The sequence below is a fragment of the Mustela putorius genome, unplaced genomic scaffold (assembly GCF_011764305.1).
Source record: "Mustela putorius furo isolate JIRA1106 unplaced genomic scaffold, ASM1176430v1.1 tig00537227_pilon_pilon_pilon, whole genome shotgun sequence".
Taxonomy (NCBI): Eukaryota; Metazoa; Chordata; class Mammalia; order Carnivora; family Mustelidae; genus Mustela; species Mustela putorius.
This window is the reverse complement of record NW_025422368.1, coordinates 26,551,274-26,572,135: the sequence shown is the minus strand read 5'-3', so window position 1 is coordinate 26,572,135 and position 20,862 is coordinate 26,551,274. Positions and strand designations below refer to the sequence as shown.

Sequence of the window (20,862 nt, the reverse complement as noted above, 5' to 3'; positions counted from 1 at the left end):
CTCTCAGCACTGGGGAACACTGAACACTGGAAGCCAGCATGGTGGAGGAGCCTAGCTCAGTTCCTTCAGTCCAGCTTCTGGGGACACAAGGAATTGATGAGCAAGGTCTAGTGATGAGGGAGAGGGCAAGATGTTTCAAATCTTTTTGTGAAGGAACCACTGCTTCTGATTCTCAAAGAGGGTGCACTGGCAGTGAGGACACCTGGGGGTTCCCAGGCTGGTGTAGGCATTGCTACAGAGGGCCCCATCAGCCACCATTACACGTGGAATTGGAGGAAAACAAAGTACAGAGATCAGTGGCTTTCTTATAGACTAATAATAAAAATACAGAAAGGGAAATTAGAGAATCGATTCCATTTACTATAGCACCAAGAACCATAAGATACCTGGGAATAAACCTAACCAAAGAGGTAAAGGATCTGTACTCGAGGAACTACAGAACACTCATGAAAGAAATTGAAGAAGACACAAAAAGATGGAAGACCAGGGGCACCTGGGTGGCTCAGTCGGTTAAGCAGCTGCCTTCAGCTCGGGTCATGATCCTGGAGTCCTGGGATTGAGTCCCACATCGGGCTCCTTGCTCAGTGGGGAGCCTGCTTCTCTCTCTGCCTGCTGCTCCCTGCCCCCCTCCGCCCCTCTCTCATGTGCGTTCTCTCTCTCTCAAACAAATAAATAAAATCTTAAAGAAAAAAAAAAGATGGAAGATCATTCCATGCTCTTGGATCAGAAGAATAAACATTGTTAAAATGTCTATACTGCCTAGAGCAATCTATACTTTTAATGCTATTCCGATCAAAATTCCACCAGTATTCTTCAAAGAGCTGGAGCAAATAATCCTAAAATTTGTATGGAGTCAGAAGAGACCCCGAATCACTAAGGAAATGTTGAAAAACAAAAATAAAACTGCGGGCATCATGTTACCTGATTTCAAGCTTTACTACAAAGCTGTGATCACCAAGACACATATGTCTGGCATAAAAACAGACACATAGATCAGTGGAACAGAGTAGAGAGCCCAGATATGGACCCTCAACTCTGTGGTCAAATAATCTTCGACAAAACAGGAAAAAATATACAGTGGAAAAAAGACAGTCTCTTCAATAAATGGTGCTGGGAAAACTGGGCAGCTATATGTAGAAGAATGAAACTCGACCATTCTCTTACACCGTACACAAAGATAAACTCAAAATGGATAAAAGACCTCAATGTGAGACAGAAATCCATCAGAATCCTAGAGGAGAACATAGGCAGTAACCTCTTCGATATCAGCCACAGCAACTTCTTTCAAGATATGTCTCCAAAGGCAAAGGAAACAAAAGCAAAGATGAACTTTTGGGACTTCATCAAAATCAAAAGCTTCTGCACAGCAAAGGAAACAGTCAAGAAAACAAAGAGGCAACCCACGGAATGGGAGAAGATATTTGCAAATGACAGTACAGACAAAAGGTTGATATCTAGGATCTATAATGAACTCCTCAAACTCAACACACACAAAACAGATAATCATATCAAAGTGGAATGGAGGGACAAAGCTTGCAAGAAAGAATACTAATCCATTGCCTTACCTGCTAGTCCTGTCCCTAGAAGCAACAATTCTCATCTTTTAGCTATTTATTTTATTTTATTTTTTAAAATTTATTTGACAGAGATCACAAGTAGGCAGAGAGGCAGGCAGAGAGAGAGAGAGAGGAGGAAGCAGGCTCTCCACTGAGCAGGACCCTGGGATCATAACCCGAGCTGAAAGCAGAGGCTTTAACCCAATGAGCCACCCAGGTGCCTCTAGCTATTTTTTTTTAATAAAAAAATTTATTGAGATATAATTGAAATATAACATTATATTAGTTTTAGGTATACAATGTAATAATTTGATAATTGTGTATATTGTGAATGACAGCCACAAGTCTAGTTAATACCTGTCACCAAACATGGTTAAAAATTTTTTTCTTGTGATGAGAATTTTTAAGAGTTACTCTCTTAACAATTTTGAAATATACAATACAGTATTGTCATCTATAATTAGCATACTGTATGTTACAACCTATGGTTTATTTTATAGCTGGAAGTTTGTATGTTCTGACCCCCTTCTTGCATTTTCCCCACCTTCCACCCCATCCCTGTGACAGTCACCAATCTGTTCTCTGTATCTATGAGTTTGGATTTCATTCATTTATTTGTCTTTTACATTCCACATATAAGTGAGATCATATGATATTTGTCATTCTCTGACATACTTCACTTAATATAATGACCTCAAGCTCCATCCATGCTGTCACAAAATGACTGAGTTTCCTTCTTTTTTATGGCTGAATACCATTCTCTTATCTATTTCTCTATTGGTCTATCTATCACCTGTCTCACATTTTCTTTTTTTTTTTAATTAAAGATTTTGTTTATTTACTTGACAGAGAGATCACAAGTAGGCAGAGAGGCAGGCAGGGGTGGGGGGGAAGCAGGCTCCCCGCTGAGTAGAGAGCTTGATGTGGGACTTGATCCCATGACCCTGAGACCAGGATCTGAGCCTAAGGCAAAGGCTTAACCCACTGAGCCATCCAGGCACCCCTCTCACATTTTCTTTATACAGTTATCCATTGATGGGCAGACACTTAAGTTGTTTCTATGTCTTGGCTCTTGTAAATAATGCTGCAATGAATATTGGAGTGCATATATCTTTCCAAATTAGTGTTTTTACTTCCTTTGGAAAAATGCCCAAAGGTGGAATTGTGGATTCAACTTTTAGTGGAATAGTTTTAGTGGAATAGTTTTTTAGTGGAATAGTAGAATAATAATAGTTTTATTTTCAATTTTTGAGAAACTTCCATATTGCTTTTTTTTAAGGTATTTGCACCCATGTTTCTATTTTATTATATAAAATATATTTATTTTATATATATAAAATATATATATTATATATAAATTATCTGATAATTTTCTGATTTTAAAAGTCTATATATTATATTTACTTCCTACTATTAAGCACAAGACTAAATCCCTCTTATATGTGCACTACTACCACCACCACCACAACCACCATCACCACCACCATCACTACCATCACCATCATCCACCACCACCATCACCACCACTACAATCACCACCACCATCACCACCACCACTGCCACCACCACCACCACCACCACCACTACTACCACAACTACCATTCTCAACCATACACACACACATACATGCACACATATACACATATTTCTTTCTATACTTAAAGTTATCTTATAATCATTGAGTAAATGTGTTTAGTGTTAAATTATTATGGCCATGTAAATATTATTTACAGCAGAGCCACACACTGAACTATGAATACATTTCTTTCTTGAACTAATCCAAGAATCAACACCATACTCATCAGATTAACGAAAGTTAATCTTTTGTTAAACTCTGATGTTACTAAGTTTTAGTGAAGTTATGAACAAAGTGGCCTTACTGCTGGTGTGTCTGTGAATAGCCACATCCATTCCAAAGAGAATTTTCTTTGACTATGGTACACAGGGTATGGGTTTTCCATGTAGCTCTACTTCTAAGTGCATACTGTGCAGAAACTCATCTTCATGCACATGGACATAAGCACTCTGATATCATAGTTTGTGGTAGCAACAGTGTGGAAAAAACCTATATAACTCATAGGAGAATGGAAAACAAATTGCAGACAGGAAACATTGTACAACAGCTACAACTAATGAACTTTGACTATGTGTATCAACATGTGTAAAGCTCAAAAATCTACCATGGATTAGGAAAAAATAAGTTACACAATGATAAATATACAAATAATATTTATTCAAAGTTTGAAACTGAGTTAAACAATGCCATATGTTCCTTGTGGTTATATACTTAAAAAGCAAGAGTAAGGGGTGCCTGGGTGGCTCAGTGAGTTAAGCCTCTGCCTTCGGCTCAGGTCATGATCTCAGGGTCCTGGGATTGAGCCCCACATCAAGCTCTCTGATCAGCAGGGAGCCTGCTTCCCCCTCTTTCTTTGTCTGCCTCTCTACTTGTGATCTCTCTCTTTGTGTCAAATAAATAAATAAAATCTTTTTTTAAAAAGTAAGAGTAATAAAATATGCACAGGAGTGATAAACAGCAAATTCAGGATCATGGTTATTGCTAGAGAGGGAGGCAACTGATGCAGGAAGTAATACAAGGGATTTAAAACGTATCTATAATTTCTTAAAAAATCATCCATCAGTGTCAAGACTTGATAAGGCTGGGTGGTGGGAACACAGGTGTTTGCTGTGGTTTTCTTCAAACTTTGTGTTAGGCATTATATCATAATTTTTAAGAGTTTTATATTTTCCTATTGGGGTATAATTGACATATAAAATTATATTAGTTTCAGACATATAACCTAATGATTGCATGCTTATATATATGCAAAATGACTACCTTGATCAGTCCAATTAATATCCATCGCCATACATAATTACAAAAAAAATTGTTATTGTGATAGGAACTTTTAAGATCTATTCTCTTAGCAACTTTCAAGTATATAATACAGTATTACTAACTACCATGTTGCACATTACATCTTGTGGCTTATCTACTTTATAACTGGATGCTTTTACCTTTTGGCCTCCTTCATGAATGTTGTCCACTTCCTGACTTTGACAACCACTAATTTGTTCTCTCGATCTATGTTGGAGGGTTGTTTTTTTTTTTTTTCTTACTTTGTATTAAGTATTATATTACAGTTTTTTAAAAAGAAAAGAAAAAGAGAATGAACTTTCATGAAAAGTGTCTTCACTGAAAGACGTCTGGTAAAGAAATCCACTTCATTCCTGCAGCTGGAATTTAACTTAGGAATAGATTTTACTGGTTGAAGAGCATCTAGCATTTTTTTTTTTTTTACTTTTGTTTTATTTTCCTTTGGGCTGAATCATAAAACTAAAGTCTCAGAAATTATCCAGGGATGGGGCACTTTGTCCAGAATCAGCAGATAAATTGGCAGGGAGGTTGTTGACACAGAGATTGGTGTAAGATTGCAAGGACATACGTGCATCATTCTGGAAGACGGTCTATTGCTTACATTAGATTCTCAAAAGAGATCCTCTGTTGTGTAACAAACCACCCCCAAATCTAGTGGAATAAAACACCAACCATTTTATTGGACCCGCACTGCTGAGTCAGGAATTCAGGCCTGACACAGAAGGAATGATTTGTGTCCATCCCACGATGATCGGAGCTTGAGCCAACTGTAGTGGCTCGAGTATCTTGCAAGCTGTTCATGCCGTTCATGCTGAATAGGGCCGTGGTTCTGGCTGTCAGCTTGTTTCCTCAATGTGTCTCCTTGTTGAATTTCTGGGCCTGGAATGACCAACATGGTTTCTTCACTCTTTCTGAGTGCCTGGGCTGTGATGGCTATAACAGCGAAGGCAGGCTAGGTATATATCTCTCTCTATCTGTCAACATAGCCCTTCCACAATATAGCAGTCTCAGTGTGCTTGGACTTCTTAGCTGGTGTTTGGCTTCCTTCAGAATGAGCATTCCAAGAGGCAGGAAGTAGAAGTTGCCATCTCCTATGGAATGGAAATGAACACAGTGAAACCTCTGTCACTATTTGTTCATCTCAGCAGTCATAGAACCTGTCTAAATGCACCCTCTATGAGACAACTATCTGAAAGGTTTGCCACGTTTCATCTGCCCATGACCCAAGACCGTGACCCCCCAAACACTAAAAGCTTGATGTAACATTATTGCTTCATGGTACAGCTGTGCTGGGAGGTCTCCTGACTCTTGTCCTACGTACCTTCCATGGGAAGCAGGGTTGCACACAGGGTAGTGACATAGTACATGGGGTCACACAAACTTGGGTCCAAACCCAGACTGTGTCCCTTGTTAGCTGGTTCATTTTGGGTCAGTTATTCTTTAAGCCTTAGCTGCCCCTCTGTAAAATGAAAATAGGGACAGCCCTTGTTTTACTGGGCTGTCGTGAGACTTGGATGGTACATGGTCACCACTTAAGAAGCCTGAATTGTTAGTGGCCTGTCTCCTTGTTCGATACTTTCATGGCATTCTGAACTTTCCCTTTATAACACTTAGCACAATTATAATCAGCTGTGTTGTGTTGTAATTACTGTCTGATGTCTGCCTCCTCCATCAAACTATAAGTTCTTTGAAAGCAGGAATCATATGTACCTTGTATTTGGCTCTATCCCCAATGTCTAGTAAAGTGCTAGACACACAGGGTGCATATATTTTTAAAATATTTTATTTATTTGACACAGAGAGTGAGAGAGCAGACACACGGGGAGGAGCAGAGGAAGAAGGAGAAGCAGGCTCCCCACCGAGCAGGGAGCCTGATGTGGGGCTTGATCCCAGGACCCTGAGGTCATGACCTGAGCCAGAGGCAGACACTTAACCAACTAAGCCACCCAAGCATCCCCATGCAGGGTACATACATAAGGTACGATGAATGAATGAATGCGTCTACTGGTTCACAACATTGTCCGGAGCTTTCCTGGTGTAATCAGCACCCTGATCACACATGTACAGGGAGAGACAAGAAAGAGGCAAGCCACTCTAGGCTAGTAGTTGGCAGTTTTAATAATAGCAAAGGGAACTTACCTATGAGACTGGTTTTAGGATGGCAGCAAGACAAACGGATCCCCATGCCTACCTTCCAAATCTTAGAAGTTTATAAAGAGGCCCTAACTGGGCTCAGTCACATTCACTATGCAGATGTTTTACACCAGCACAAGGCGATGTTGTTGGAACAGCCTCTGGGACACAGAAAGGCAAGTGAAACCTACATTCTGAGGACAGGGATGGGAGTGCGAGCCTCTGAGTGCCTGGAGTCAGCTCATGAGTCAATCAGCAGTCACATCTTTTTAATGACAGTCCCCAATATCCATATATGCAGAGTTGCTGGGTATAAGCATTAAATGTTTTGAAAGGCACAGAATTTGAAACTATGAGTTACAGGCTTTCTGAACCAGATACCTGCAGTACTATTCCTTCCATAAAATCTGTGCTAGTTCATTATGAAAAAGGTCAAGAAGGATTGATTAGTCAGAGAACAAAAGAGACAATCATCCTCTTTAGGAAAGGCCTGGCTTACAGCGATGGGATGAAGAGAAGAGAAAGGAGTGTAGGTCTTAGTAGGGTCTGGAGAGTTCTGAGATGGGAGGAGATGAGATTTCATTGGGGACAATTTTAATGGGGACGTTAAAATGGCTCTCGCCCAAACAAATGAGAGAGCACATCTGCAGTCACTTGTCTCATTCTTCTGCTATCAGTGAAGCAGAATGGAGGGACATTTAGGGAACAGAGGCAATGCAGGTGCAAGAAAGGAGTGGAAACAAGAGGGGTGTAGGGATGAAAAGTAAGGCGAAAGATGCAATTACTTGCATTGGTGGAGACTAAAGAGAGGAAAGGCATTCTGCAGGGTAAGGAGAGGTCCTCTGATTCATGGCTCTCGGGCACTACTGGGGATTTGCAGTCAAATAATGCGTGTTTGGTGTCAACTTGGGTCAAAGTGATAACAGGCTCCTTGCCTCTGTTTTCCCGCTGAGTGCCCGGCTGTTCACCGATCTCTAAGGATCACAGGTCCCGGCAGGAAGGTGATCAGCATGTAATGACTTGTCCCAGCTTGTTGTTGCTTAAAAGCATGTCTGTCTTCTTCATGATAAAGAGAATAAAGAGAGGATATTTTTAAATGCTATGTGCATCTTTTAAAAATAATTTTTAATTTTTTTTATTAACATATAATGTTTTATCAGCCTGAGGGGTACAGGTCTGTGAATCGCCAGATTTACACACTTCACAGCACTCACCATAGCACATACCTTCCCCAATGTCCATAATAACCCCACCACCCTCTCCTACCCGCCTCCCCTCGGCAACCCTCAGTTTATTTTGTGAGATTAAGAGTCTCTTATGGTTTGTCTCCCTCCTGATCCTATCTTGTTTCATTTATTCTTCTGAGAGGATATTTTTAAAGTTTTTTTTTTTCCAGGTAAAATTGTTCATCTAACAAGGCAGGAGAATAAATCAACTACAAAAAAGAAAAAGTTCAAAAGAGATAAGGTCTTATAATTATTGCCATTAAAAACTTAAAAGTCTGCACGTCAAATAGCTGCTATTTATGGAGTTAATAGAGGAAGAAAATTGCAGTATGTGCTCAAACTTCTAATATGCCTTAGCCATTCTCATCGTTAATAACCTACAGGTAAAAATGCATATGCTTAATTTTTAAAAATGAAAATAGACTGCTAAAGAAAGTTCTTATTTCAATATAACATGTGACTAAAAAGTATCAACTATTCTTCCCTTGTGGTTTGTGGCACTCTAATAGGCTTAATTACTGATGTCATTAGTTCTAACAGGCTTAATGACTGGTGTCTTCAATAATTACTATTTGCCTCATTGCCTTCTTGTCACACCAGGAGTACCTGCCCAGGGGCTCTCCATGGGGAAAGAGTAGGAAGGTCTAAGAAGGCTGTAAGGAAAGTATAGGTCAGATGATGCACCGGCAGAGGGAGCAGCATCTGGGGACAAGGAAAATGAGCTCAGGATGAAGTGTGTGGCTTCTCATTGGTAGGTCTTCAGCCACAAAACATATCCATGTGATTATGGCATGTGACAAACACAAGAGCTTTCCTTCTGTGATCACTTGCCTGAAGCCAAATCACACAGGACACAAGATAGAACTTTAAAAGACATCATTACATTTAATTCTTATATTGAAGTAGGGGCCATCCAGGCATCCAGTTTATTACTATATATTTTTAAAAGATTTTATTTATGTATTTGAGAGAGAGAGGGAACACAGAGGGAGAGGGGGAGGGAAAAGCAGACTCCCCACTGAGCAGGGAGCCTGAGGTGGGGCTTGATTCCAGGACCCTGGGATCATGACCTGAGCCAAAGGCCGACACATGACTAATTGAGCCACCCAGGTTCCCCTTTACTAACTTTTGCTCTGTACATACACATTTTTACTAAAATAATTATAGTGATGATAATTACTTACAATTATTGAGCATTTAATATGTTCTAGTCATGTTAGATACACTGGCTTAGTTAAACCTCCCAAAACCTTACTAGATAGTTTCTGCTGTTTAATAAATTTTACATATGGTAGAATTGAGGCACAGAGAGGTAAAGTAACTTGCTCAGCATACACAGTTAGTAAATGCCAGAACCATGATTTGAACATCAGAGCCTGACACTAAAGACCATGCTCTCGCTAAATACTGTTTAGAAGTTGGCTTATTCACTTAAAAGTTATTTTGAACATCTACCCATGTCACTAAAAATTATATACCTGCAATATCTTAAAACAACCATGTAGGGTTTATTGATAAACATGTATCCTTACTTATCCATTCAATTCCCTATTGCTGATATCCAACTGTTTCAACTTAGAGATTTTAAATAGTTCATGATATACACTCTTGATGTTAAGTCTTTCCTTAATGATCAGGTCAGAATAGAGTTAAATTACCAATAGACTTGTAATCCACATTTTTCTTAAATTAAAAGAATCTTCAAGTTGATTTTTGGAAGTGTAGACCAGTGTCATATTGAAGAATGTTTCCAGCCCATGGATTCTTACATCCTCTCATGCTCGGTTTATTTCTGGGGACCTATGCATTCTGGTGAAAGAGACAGACATCATGGTGTTTGGGTGTGTTTGGTTTATGACTCTTTTCCCTATTCCAAAACAAGAGAGATCCTTATTTTCCTGTTTTTTGAAAGATTTTATCTATTTATTTGAGAGAGAGAGAGCATGCAAGCAGGAGGAGGGACAGAGGGAGAGTTTGAGACTCTCCCTCTCTCTCTCCATGTTAAATAAATAAAATCTTTAAAAAGAAAAGAAAGAAAGGAAGGAAGGAAGGAAGGAAGGAAGGAAGGATCGATCCATAAAGACAAATAATAAAATATTAACAGCAGTTCTCTCTGGTTTTGAGGCTATAAATAATTTCATTTTGTGATTGTTTATCTTCATTTTCTATTTTTTCAGTGTACATTTATTTGTTTGGTAAAATTTCTATTTCTAAGGGTATTTTTTAAAAGATATTTAAAAAAATTTCTTCAAGGCTGCAACAACTTTCTTTTACCTTTAAAGTAGAATTATTTCCATTTAATGAGGCTATTCACTTCTGCAGGGGTCACACTCATCTGTTCCTTCTTTTTTGAGTGAAGGTCAGTAGTTCTATAGTTAAGATATTATACCCTTGTTCTTTTTACCTGCTACAGTTTCGTATATCCCTGAAGTTATATTCATAATGCTGGGTAGGTATTTTTTCTAGAGAGAAAGTTTAAAAGTTAAAGATCAGCTCATTTAGAAGTGATTTCACTTCTAAAAATGAGAATGGTATACAGAATAGATACTTATAATGACATGGCTTGTTACTGAACAGATGTGGATACCTTGGGCTTTCTGGCACACCTAGAATATAATAACCAATTTCTTGAAAAATCTAAAAGGGTTATAGAATTCCTGATTACTTATGTAACTTACAACCTACAGAAATTTAAGCACCCTGAACTATATTCTGCCAAACCAATCTAAATATAATAGAACAGAGATCTTGTTAACCACTGCATTTCCATCCCCATGGGAACATTCAGAACTAATTATGGTGGATTTGTAATTTGGTGGTGATACATGCTAATTCTAAACACTTGATGTATCACAACTTTTAACCTATAGATTTTGAACATCTCAGACTGTAGTATAACAAATCCGTTTAATTGCAATAGAAAAGAGGGCTTGTTGTCCACTCCATTTTTGTTCCCACAGAAATAAATGGAGGTAATCATGGAGCCACCAAAGGCAACAAAAATGAAATGCTGGGTAAGATCTGCTCTGAAGTGAGACTTAACCCAGACTAGGCCATGGTGTGAATAACCTACTGCTGTACAGCCCACCCGAAGAAGAAAGGGAAAGGGGAGTGGGCTGTGTGACTGGGGGGAGCAACTACAACCCCCCATGTCCCTATCAGGAAGGCACGTATATGACGGGATGGCTCCAGAAATCAGAAAAGCCCTGAGAAGGAGGCACAATCCAATGTCCCTGTCCTCAGAGAAGAGAATTTAGGCTCAGTTCCTTCATGGTGGCCAAATCAACACTGTTTTACACTTCAGGCTGTCTCCCAGTCTAACTAAGCATTTCTCTTGCAATCCGGTGATGAAGAGAGGAAACAGACACTCTCCAAGGCTCCAAGTGTGTGGTAAAAAGCTCAGCATAGAGAAGATTAAAGATGGAAATAAGAGCAAATTCTTTGAGAGTAGGGTCTTTTTCATACTTTTTTTTCCTATATACTCAGTGCCTAGAACAATGCTTGGCTCATAGGAGGCACTCAATAAATACTGGCATGAGGACATGGAAGAAAGAAAGAAAAAATAAGTAAATAAATACATACAGACATACATACTGAGGGAATATATTTGCTGTAGGTCCCAAGGGGGAAGTTTTCTCTTTGGAGTTACTGAGACTGTTGTCTATTCAGATGTGGCAATGGGCTTGCCTTGGAGTCAAGTCTAGTCTGTGAACTCACTTTGATTAGCCATTATGTTTAATATGCCAGCATCTAAAAGTCAGATTTTACATCGAAAAAAATCTTATTTCTGGCTTCTCTGGATATATCAGAAGAACCAGCCACGCTGGGCTTTCTGTATAGACTATTGGATACTCATTTAGATTAGGCAAGTGTTCCTGATTTGCCATAGTCCCTATAAATCCCTTTGTGTCTCTAACTAAGAGCTGTCATTTATCATTATTCATGTGTTACTGTTTTTACAGTAAAGAGAAGAGTGGAATATTTTGGGGGGGTCTATATTACTATTAAACACAGTAAATCAAAACACAGGCCAAAATGACTGTCTCAAGAAGAAAAACAGAAGGAGTCATATTTACTCTGAAAGAGGAAAGTATTTTCATGTGTTCAATATGCAAAGTATTGCTGAATATAGAACCCAATACTAAGCTCACTTTGCTCAATTAGTACACCATAAATACCTTGAGGTATTTATACTCTATATACTTGAAACCAAAAGGCAGTTCAGCCCAGTCAAAGAAAGAATTGATATTTTAAAATTGGGACAGGTGCTTAAATAACCAGAAACTCCAGGCAAAATCTCAGTGACTACCTACGTGAAATACCATCAGAAAGGGCAAAATAGGGGCGCCTGGGTGGCCCAGTGGGTTAAAGCCTCTGCCTTCACCTTGGGCCCTGATCCCAGGGTCCTAGGATCGAGCCCCACATCGGGCTCTCTGCTCAGCGGGGAGCCTGCTTCCCCGCCTCTCTCTGCCTGCCTCTCTGCCTACTTGTGATCTCTGTCTGTCAAATAAATAAATAAAATCTTTAAAAAAAAAAAAGGCAAAATATCTCAGGCCCCATATCATCCTGAATTCAGCCCCATTATAGTACCTAACCAATTTTTAAAACTTCTTAACTGTCTCTTTTAATAGATCATGAGTAATTTTTTATACTTTGTCTTATCATTGTATCTTCCATACTCAGCACAGAGTAAGTTTATTGAATGAATGAATAATTATTGTATTGAGCTAGACATTGGAAATGATTGTTTCTCAACTCTATGGATCTCTAACTCCAGTTCAAAGACTCTAGTTTAGTCTTTGTTTCTCATTTAAAAATAGCTCAGGTAGTTGGACGAAAACATTCCCCTCACCGTGCAGCAGTCTTGATAGCAATCCCTCACAGACTGAGAGCCTTCCAGATTGTGGCAAATATGAATGCACTAACCTTTGCTTCACGTAAAAGTACACCACCTTCTTGGAAAACAGCCCAGAAAAGAGGGGCAGTAGTGAACTCACTGATGCCAGAGGGCACCGTTCCCAGGACAGGGGGCCAATTTCCAGAAAATGTCTCAGGGGCACACAGTCTGGAGAGCAAGGGAAGTCATGGGAACAGAGGACAAAAGGAAAGGGGAGAAGAGGCAAGTATTGTCTTCACATGCTCAAAAACCTGATAGATATTTTCTACCTTTGAGTAGATATTTCTCTTTCAATTCTCTTTGAAAAATAGCTCAAGTTAAAATAAAAAGAAGAGTGTAACGTGTAACCCTGGAAGAGAACTCTCTGCCAGTGAATACAGAAGCAGCCATGCCCCAGGGAATGAGAGAAGAGCAAGGTGATTTCTTGCAGATCCCTTTGTGTGATGAAAGCTACGACCATTCTCCCCAGAGGAAAACATGTGTGCTCACATGAACAACGTTGTGCTTATATTTTCAAGAAATTCAAAGACTACCTCTCTCCCAAGCCAAACCTGTCTCTGTACTTGAATTAATGTTCTACACCATCCTGATGTTGCCAAGGATAACAGTCCCTTAATTTTAATTCCAGGCCATGGAGAGTTTGTAAAAGCCCCACCCCTATCCTCATCGGCTTTGTGGACAATAACAAAACCCCAGTGACCAAGGAGATCCTCCTCTGCCCCTTCCTCCTCACCCTCCCGCAGTCTTCACCAAGCCTCCCAGAAAACTTGTTTCTTGTGAAGGGGGGAGTTCAACAGAGAATCAAGTCAGCTTTCCCCAGGGAGCCTACCCAGAATAAATAACATGCTTCAGTAACACTGCAACTAACTCACTTCTATTTATTTAAGATCACTTGGAGACCATTTCTGAAGGGCCAGTACACTATAAACACTGCAGAGAGTTGCCCTTCTAGAACAGGAACTACGCATATAAACATGGCTCCCCGGAGGCTTCCGGTAAATCCACTTTACACACAGGAGGACATAATGTGTCCTTGTCTCCCTGAGGTGTTTCTAATGATCCCAGTCAATAGGGAAGTCTCCTTTCCGTCACAGAGAAGAGAGCATAAATAAACCGAATGCAGTTTTAATGCCTTTGTGGATAATTAGAGAATCTGTGTTCAGGCTAAGGGAGAGAAAACAGCTCAGGGTGGGAATCAAGCCCGTCTAAACCAGATGCAGGCAAGGGTGTTCCTGGGAAGCTGTGATACAAGCTCTGAGAAAAGAAGCGCTAGGGTGGACAGTCACAGGGAGAGTCAGCTCGTTCCCTGTTGTCCAGATGTTATGTTATGATATACCTGTTGTGTCATTCATTCACTCATTTCAAGAAACATGCTCTATCTTTTTTTCATTTCTTTCAATGCCTTTCTAAGTTGGTGTTCATTCTCTCCATGGTCGGAAGAAGTAGGCCAATAGATTCTTACTACCATTTATTTATACATTTTTTATTCTTTGCTCCTTCCTACTAAAATATAAGTTCCCCATGGGCAGAGTTTTCATTTGTAATAAGGCAGCAAATAACTCAAGCTTTTAGAGTGCTTTAGTTCATTATTATGAATATTATTATTCCATGACCTACAGTATGAATTGAAAAATATGGCCATAATAGCTGATAAAAAAAAATCCCAATTAAAAAAATGCCACCAAAACTAAAACCACAACCCCATCAAACAAATAAAAAAATTCCAAATGGCCTGGAATATTTACAGTAGGAGCTTCACCATTAAAGAATACCAACCTGGAAAAAGATCTTTATAAAATGCTTCTTTGATGTCCCATTTGTTAAGCCTGGAGCTGAAGTCTTTTGTAGGTAGGCAACCTCAGATCTCAACCTAATTTTTTGGAGAGCAATAAAAATTTTCATGAAAGCCTCTTGCTATTTTAAATGAAGAAGCCGCTTTTCCAAATTAAATCTCTTTCAGTTTTTAACTGTCAAAATAAAAAGATGAGCCCTGTGACTAAATTATCAGAGGATGGATCTAGGGTTTTCAACTCCTACTGGTCACACACATTTCACATCCACACATAAGGACTTAAAACACTCATTCACCTCTGTTTAAAAACAAAAAGAAAAGATAATTTCACTTTTGATAAGAGTGCATTATAAATCATTTCCCCAGGCTGTTCCATCCTGTAAGCCAACAGAATTTCAAAGTTAACCGTCCTCAGAGAGGTTGCCTGGCGTGGTGATTAAGAGCATGGAATCAGGAGGCAGCCTGCCAGGTGAGGGGCTATCCTGGCTCTGAGGCCTCTTAGCTGCATCAGCCGAGCAAATAACTTAACCTCTCTGTGCCTCAGTTTCCTTAGCTGTAAACTGTACCTAATTTGGGGGGGGGGGCTGTGAAGAGGGATGAAATGACCAAATATTTAAAACAGTGAACACCATACACAATAAGTGCTACATAAATGTTATAACCAGTGGTTCTCAACTTTTGAGTATGTAAGAATCACCTAGTGTACTTGTTGCAAAGAAGATATTCTCTGAGCTACTTGACATGGGGAGTTAGAGAGGAGAAGGGAGTTGGGGGAAATTGGAAGGGGAGGTGAACCATAAATGTTAACTTAATAAAGCTGCAGGGAGTCCAGAGATATGAAGGTTTTAGGGCAGGATTCTGAGAGCTAACTGCCACACTTTCTAGGCAAACCCAGCTCTCTTCAGTAACTCAACATACATCAGCTTGCAATTTAAGCTAAAACCTGGTGAAGAAAAACTGAAATATGCCCCTTTATTATCTTGTTTCCAGGGTCTTAAATGAAGAGTTCTTCGATACTTTCTGAGTGTTTCCACAGCCCAATACCTAAGACAGCACCTCTGTCATCCTCTAAAGCTGCTAGTCTTTCTTCTTCCTATCTCCAGACATCCCCTCAGCTCTGTTGCTCAGAAGTGGGTTCCATAGTCTTAGATCATTCAACCAATACATAACAACATCTGGTTCTTGTCTCTAGCCCTTCATCATTCTGGATGCCTGTCTTCCGCATTCCCTCCAGTACCAAAAACAAATCAGCAAATCATCATCACTTCATGTATGTAGTAAACTACGAAAGAATGTGACTCACAGGCACCAATGCAAACCAGTGCACTTGCAAGTGAAATCCAAGTTCACGATTGAGCTTCAGGTTTAATGTACCACCTCCTCAAACAGAGGGAAGAAACATAGGGGAAGGGGAAGGGGAAGGGTCAGGAGGAGCCCACACCCAGTACCATCTTCAGAGGTCGTTCTTGTCACTATTGTCCCCTTCAGAGTAACAACTGCACCAAAGAAAGGGTGTGGAAACAAAGATCACTAACCACATGTGGAAGGTGGCAAGTCCCAGAGGAAAAACTTCAGGAAGGGAAATCGGTGAATACTTAAAAAAATTAGATCAGCTTCTCTCTGCTTCTCTCTCTCCAGAAGGTTCTGCCGGTCGCCCCAGCGCTGGGTACCGGGCTCTGCATCGCGCCGCCATGATGGGCCATCGTCCGGTGCTCGTGCTCAGCCAGAACACAAAGCGTGAATCTGGAAGAAAAGTTCAGTCTGGATACATCAATGCCGCTAAGACCATCGCGGACATCATCCGCACGTGCTTGGGACCCAAGTCCATGATGAAGATGCTTTTGGACCCCATGGGAGGCATTGTGATGACCAACGACGGCAACGCCATTCTCCGAGAGATTCAAGTCCAGCATCCAGCAGCCAAATCCATGATTGAAATTAGCCGGACGCAGGATGAAGAGGTTGGAGACGGGACCACATCAGTAATTATTCTTGCGGGGGAGATGCTGTCTGTGGCCGAGCACTTCCTGGAGCAGCAGATGCACCCAACGGTGGTGATCAGTGCGTACCTCAAGGCCCTGGACGACATGATCAGCACCCTTAAGAAGATCAGTACCCCTGTGGACACCAGTAACCGAGACGTGATGCTGAACATCATCAACAGCTCTATCACCACCAAAGCCATCAGCCGGTGGGCCTCGCTGGCCTGCAGCATCGCCCTCGACGCCGTCCGGACGGTGCAGTTTGAGGAGAACGGTCGCAAGGAGATCGACATCAAGAAGTACGCCCGGGTGGAGAAGATACTGGGGGGCATCACTGAAGACTCGTGTGTCCTGCGGGGAGTCATGATTAACAAAGACGTGACCCATCCCCGAATGCGGCGCTACATCAAGAACCCACGCATCGTGCTGCTGGACTCCTCTCTGGAGTACAAGAAGGGAGAAAGCCAGACTGACACCGAGATCACGAGAGACGAGGACTTCACGCGGATCCTGCAGATGGAGGAGGAGTACATCCAGCAGCTCTGTGAGGACATTATCCGTCTGAAGCCTGATGTGGTCATCACAGAGAAGGGCATCTCAGATTTAGCTCAGCACTACCTCATGCGGGCCAACATCACAGCCATCCGCAGAGTCCAGAAGACAGACAACAACCGCATCGCCAGAGCTTGCGGGGCCCGGATAGTCAGCCGGCCAGAAGAGCTGAGAGAAGAAGATGTTGGGACAGGAGCAGGCGTGTTGGAAATCAAGAAAATTGGAGACGAGTACTTCACATTCATCACCGACTGCAAGGACCCCAAGGCCTATACCGTTCTCTTGCGCGGGGCCAGCAAGGAGCTGCTCTCCGAAGTGGAACGCAACCTCCAGGATGCCATGCAGGTCTGCCGCAACGTCCTCCTGGACCCCCAGCTGGTTCCGGGGGGTGGGGCCTCGGAAATGGCCGTGGCCCACGCCTTGACAGAGAAGTCCAAGGCCATGACCGGTGTGGAACAGTGGCCATACAGGGCTGTTGCCCAGGCCTTAGAAGTCATCCCTCGCACCCTTATCCAGAACTGTGGGGCCAGCACCATTCGTCTGCTTACCTCCCTTCGGGCCAAGCATACCCAGGAGAACTGTGAGACGTGGGGTGTAAATGGTGAGACAGGCACCTTGGTGGACATGAAGGAACTGGGCATCTGGGAGCCGTTGGCCGTTAAGCTGCAGACGTACAAGACGGCAGTGGAGACGGCAGTTCTCCTGCTGCGGATTGATGACATCGTCTCAGGCCACAAAAAGAAGGGGGATGACCAGAGCCGGCAAGGCGGGGCTCCCGATGCTGGCCAGGAGTGAGCGACCGGCACCCAGACCTCGACGCAGAGCCGGTGGAGGCTCCCTCTTCCCTGAGCCAGACCGCCAGGGACACTGTGGATGTCTTTGCTTGGAAGGGTTCGGGTTGAGGGGCAGCCCAGCCCCTTTTCTGCCCCAGCTCAGTTTGCAAAAGGCGCTGACATGTAATTCTTCTCTGTTGTAAGCTTTCCATTTAATTTAGTTTGCTTCCGACGATTAAATCTAAGTCATTTGAAAAAAAAAATTAGATCATATTATTGCCAAATATCTTCTTTATAACTGGTTGCTAAGCTGTTAATTTTAACAATAAACTAGTTGTCCTTTGAGTTGTGTTTGCTGGAGTCCTGATGGGGGGGAAAGAGGCATGCTAATTCCTATGAGGACAGGGTATTTATGGGTTTCTTCTGACAGAAAACAGTATTTTATGGCTTCTTTTTTGCCTGCAATAAAAGTGACGGCTTTTCAGAAAAAGCTGGCCACCAGCACAAATGGAAGGCAGTTTGCTGACAGAGGGATGTGGAGAGAACCCTTGTGATTGTGCATTTGGCCTTAGGAAGTATGATGACTAGAGTCTTACACATTTAGGAAGATCCCCACCCTCCGCCCCCAGCACCCCAGTTATTATGCTACAATGTGCTGTCCACGAGGACGAAGAGGTGAATGTGCTGAAGAGCCTCATCTTCCTCAGGCAGTTAGAGGGAGAGACACAGATGCAGAGGTACTCTCAGAATCTGAGCCAGCCAAGTCCCTGGGATGTGTCCAGGCAACTCCTAGGCTGCCTCCACTTTCTTTTTGCAGCAAGGAAGAGAGGGCAAGAAGCCAGGGAATGAGACCAAGGAGACTTTGTTCATACTTTTGGGGGGGGGTGAGAAAATTTAAAAAACAGCCTTGTCTTAAAATTTATCTGGAAAGTGGCTTAACATCCCCCCCAAAATTATTCATTTATCAGTAATTAGTCTAGTTTTGTGTGGCAGAAATGTTTGTAGATGCTAGGGAAATCCTCATAGAGATCCCATGGTAGTTAGGGTGGGGGGGTTGGATAGGGATAAACAAATAAATATCCAATACCAGACGGTGATAAATGCCAATGAAGAAAAAGCAAGTTAAGAAGGTACAGATGAAGTCAGGAAGAAGTGCCTACTTTCTGAAATCAGATAATCAGAGAAGGGTTCTCCAATGGTGGGAGGTTAGGGCAAAGACTGAGCAAGACACAAAAATTATCTGCAGGAAGAGCAGCCAGTCAAAGGCACTGAGGTAGCAGCACATTTGGTGTGAGTGAGGAACAAGGGATCTCGGGTGTCGGTTTGGAATAAGTGAGTAAGGTAGAAAGGAATCTAGAGAGGTAACCAGGGCAGAGATCGTATGGGACGGTTTGGAGCAGAAAACATCTATTGCTGGTAGAAGAACAATCACATTACTTTGGCATCATCACATTACTTTGTTCTTTAAAAGCAGCTAGCTCCTCAAAGGTAGGAAAACCAGACAAGTGGCTCCAAAGGAAGATAACAAGAATTTATTGATTATGAAAGATTTCTTCCTGAGAAGCTGCCCACGACTCTGATTCATCTACATCATATACACAAAACCCCCCATGACCCAGAAATAGGACCCTTTCTTTAGATATCACCATCTCTCCCACACACTCAGACTCGAAAAGCATGATTTATCAGGCTCCCTGCATTCCATACTTCTCAGAGGAACTAAGATAAAATATACTTTGCAGATGATTTACAACAGTCATTTTTCATATTCTCTCTTAAATGAAAAGTCTAAGATTAGGCTTCATTTAAATTGCAAATTCTACCCTAAAAACTTTTGGATTTCCCCTTAACCCTTTAAATCATTCACATTAGAAATGGACAGTAACTTCAAATTTATAAAGGAAAAACCAGCTTGTATGGAATGCCAGAAAGGTCTTGATTGCTGGTGGTTTTGCCAGGTTGGTGGAATGGAGGATAGCCAAGCTTAGAAGGTGGGTTGGGGTCCACTCCAAAAAGTGGGAGTCCACTTTCTGTTGGATAGAAATTCTCCCAGTCATTTCAGTACCTCTTGTTACAGTTTTTGTCCCAGACTATCTTTTTAAGAATACTGAGATAATGTCTCCCTTTGGAAAGAGACCGTATTTGTTTCCTGACCAGGACAATTACAAGTAATCTCTCCTCTGGGAAAAAGGTGTCGGGGGAGAGCCCCTTTAAAAGACTGGGGTTCACTGGTAGGTGATACCTCCACCTAGGCCACCTCTGCATCATCCCCATGGGACTCTGGGGCCAAAGGAAAGCAACTGAGCAACCTGACTGTTCTGTACTGAATAATAAACTGCTTTTTGTCTAATCTAGGCTTCTTCTGTCTTCTGCCAGCATGAATGAAATATGGCAAGATAATTGCTTGTAAGAAGGGTAAAGTCTCAGACTTTACAGTTTTTGACACCTCTGCTTCTCCCCCAAACCCAGGAAGTTGTGAGATCCCAGCTACCTCCTGTGATAGAATGCGATTCCAAAAGAGGTTCACGCAGAGCCCCCATCTGCAAAGTAACCCACAAGACTCTAAGAAATTACCCGTCCCCCATACACTGGCCCCTTCCACACATCCCTCTGGAGCAGGCTGAACTAGGGCTGGTTCATTTGGTCATGGGGACGAGGGCAGGCAGGGGAGGGGAAGGGACCAGGGTGACAACAAGTGTTGATGAGTCTCCTTCAGCCCGCTCCCAGCTGTATCCAGAAAGAACAATCCACCGAGAGCTCTGACATCTGGGGAAACTATCCCAACTCCCCAGCCCGCACGTTCCCAGTCACCCCACGAGTTCAGAGAGGCGGGTCAGGAGACCAGGGAGCACAATAGCGTGGACACAAGGAGAGGAGGGAGGCGTGTGCAGGGGGCAAGGCAGCAAGAAACAGAAACTCTCCTCAAGGCAGTCTCGAAACTTCTGATGCGCCCGCGCATTTGAGGTGACGACGCAGAGCGGCCAGAGCACTTGCGTACGGTGTTCTTGGCCATGCCCTTGCCCCAGAAATCGTCGGTGAAGATGCCCCAGCGGAGGCGGCCAAGAGGCCGCACGTC

The 20,862-nt window shown here is 42.1% G+C and overlaps 1 protein-coding gene across 1 annotated transcript; it reads left to right on the top strand.

Moving 5' to 3' along the window:
* The first annotated feature begins 16,170 nt into the window (after positions 1 to 16,170).
* LOC101676825 (T-complex protein 1 subunit gamma-like) lies at positions 16,171 to 18,049 on the top strand. The gene has a single exon (XM_045073116.1). It carries the CDS (start codon positions 16,171 to 16,173, stop codon positions 17,806 to 17,808), a length of 1,638 nt encoding a protein of 545 aa, XP_044929051.1. The 3' UTR covers positions 17,809 to 18,049.
* Positions 18,050 to 20,862: the final 2,813 nt, after the last annotated feature.

Coding starts and splice junctions, on each gene's coding strand:
- LOC101676825 (XM_045073116.1), top strand. CDS start 16,171: ATGATGGGCCATCGTCCGGTGCTCGTGCTCAGCCAGAACACAAAGCGT.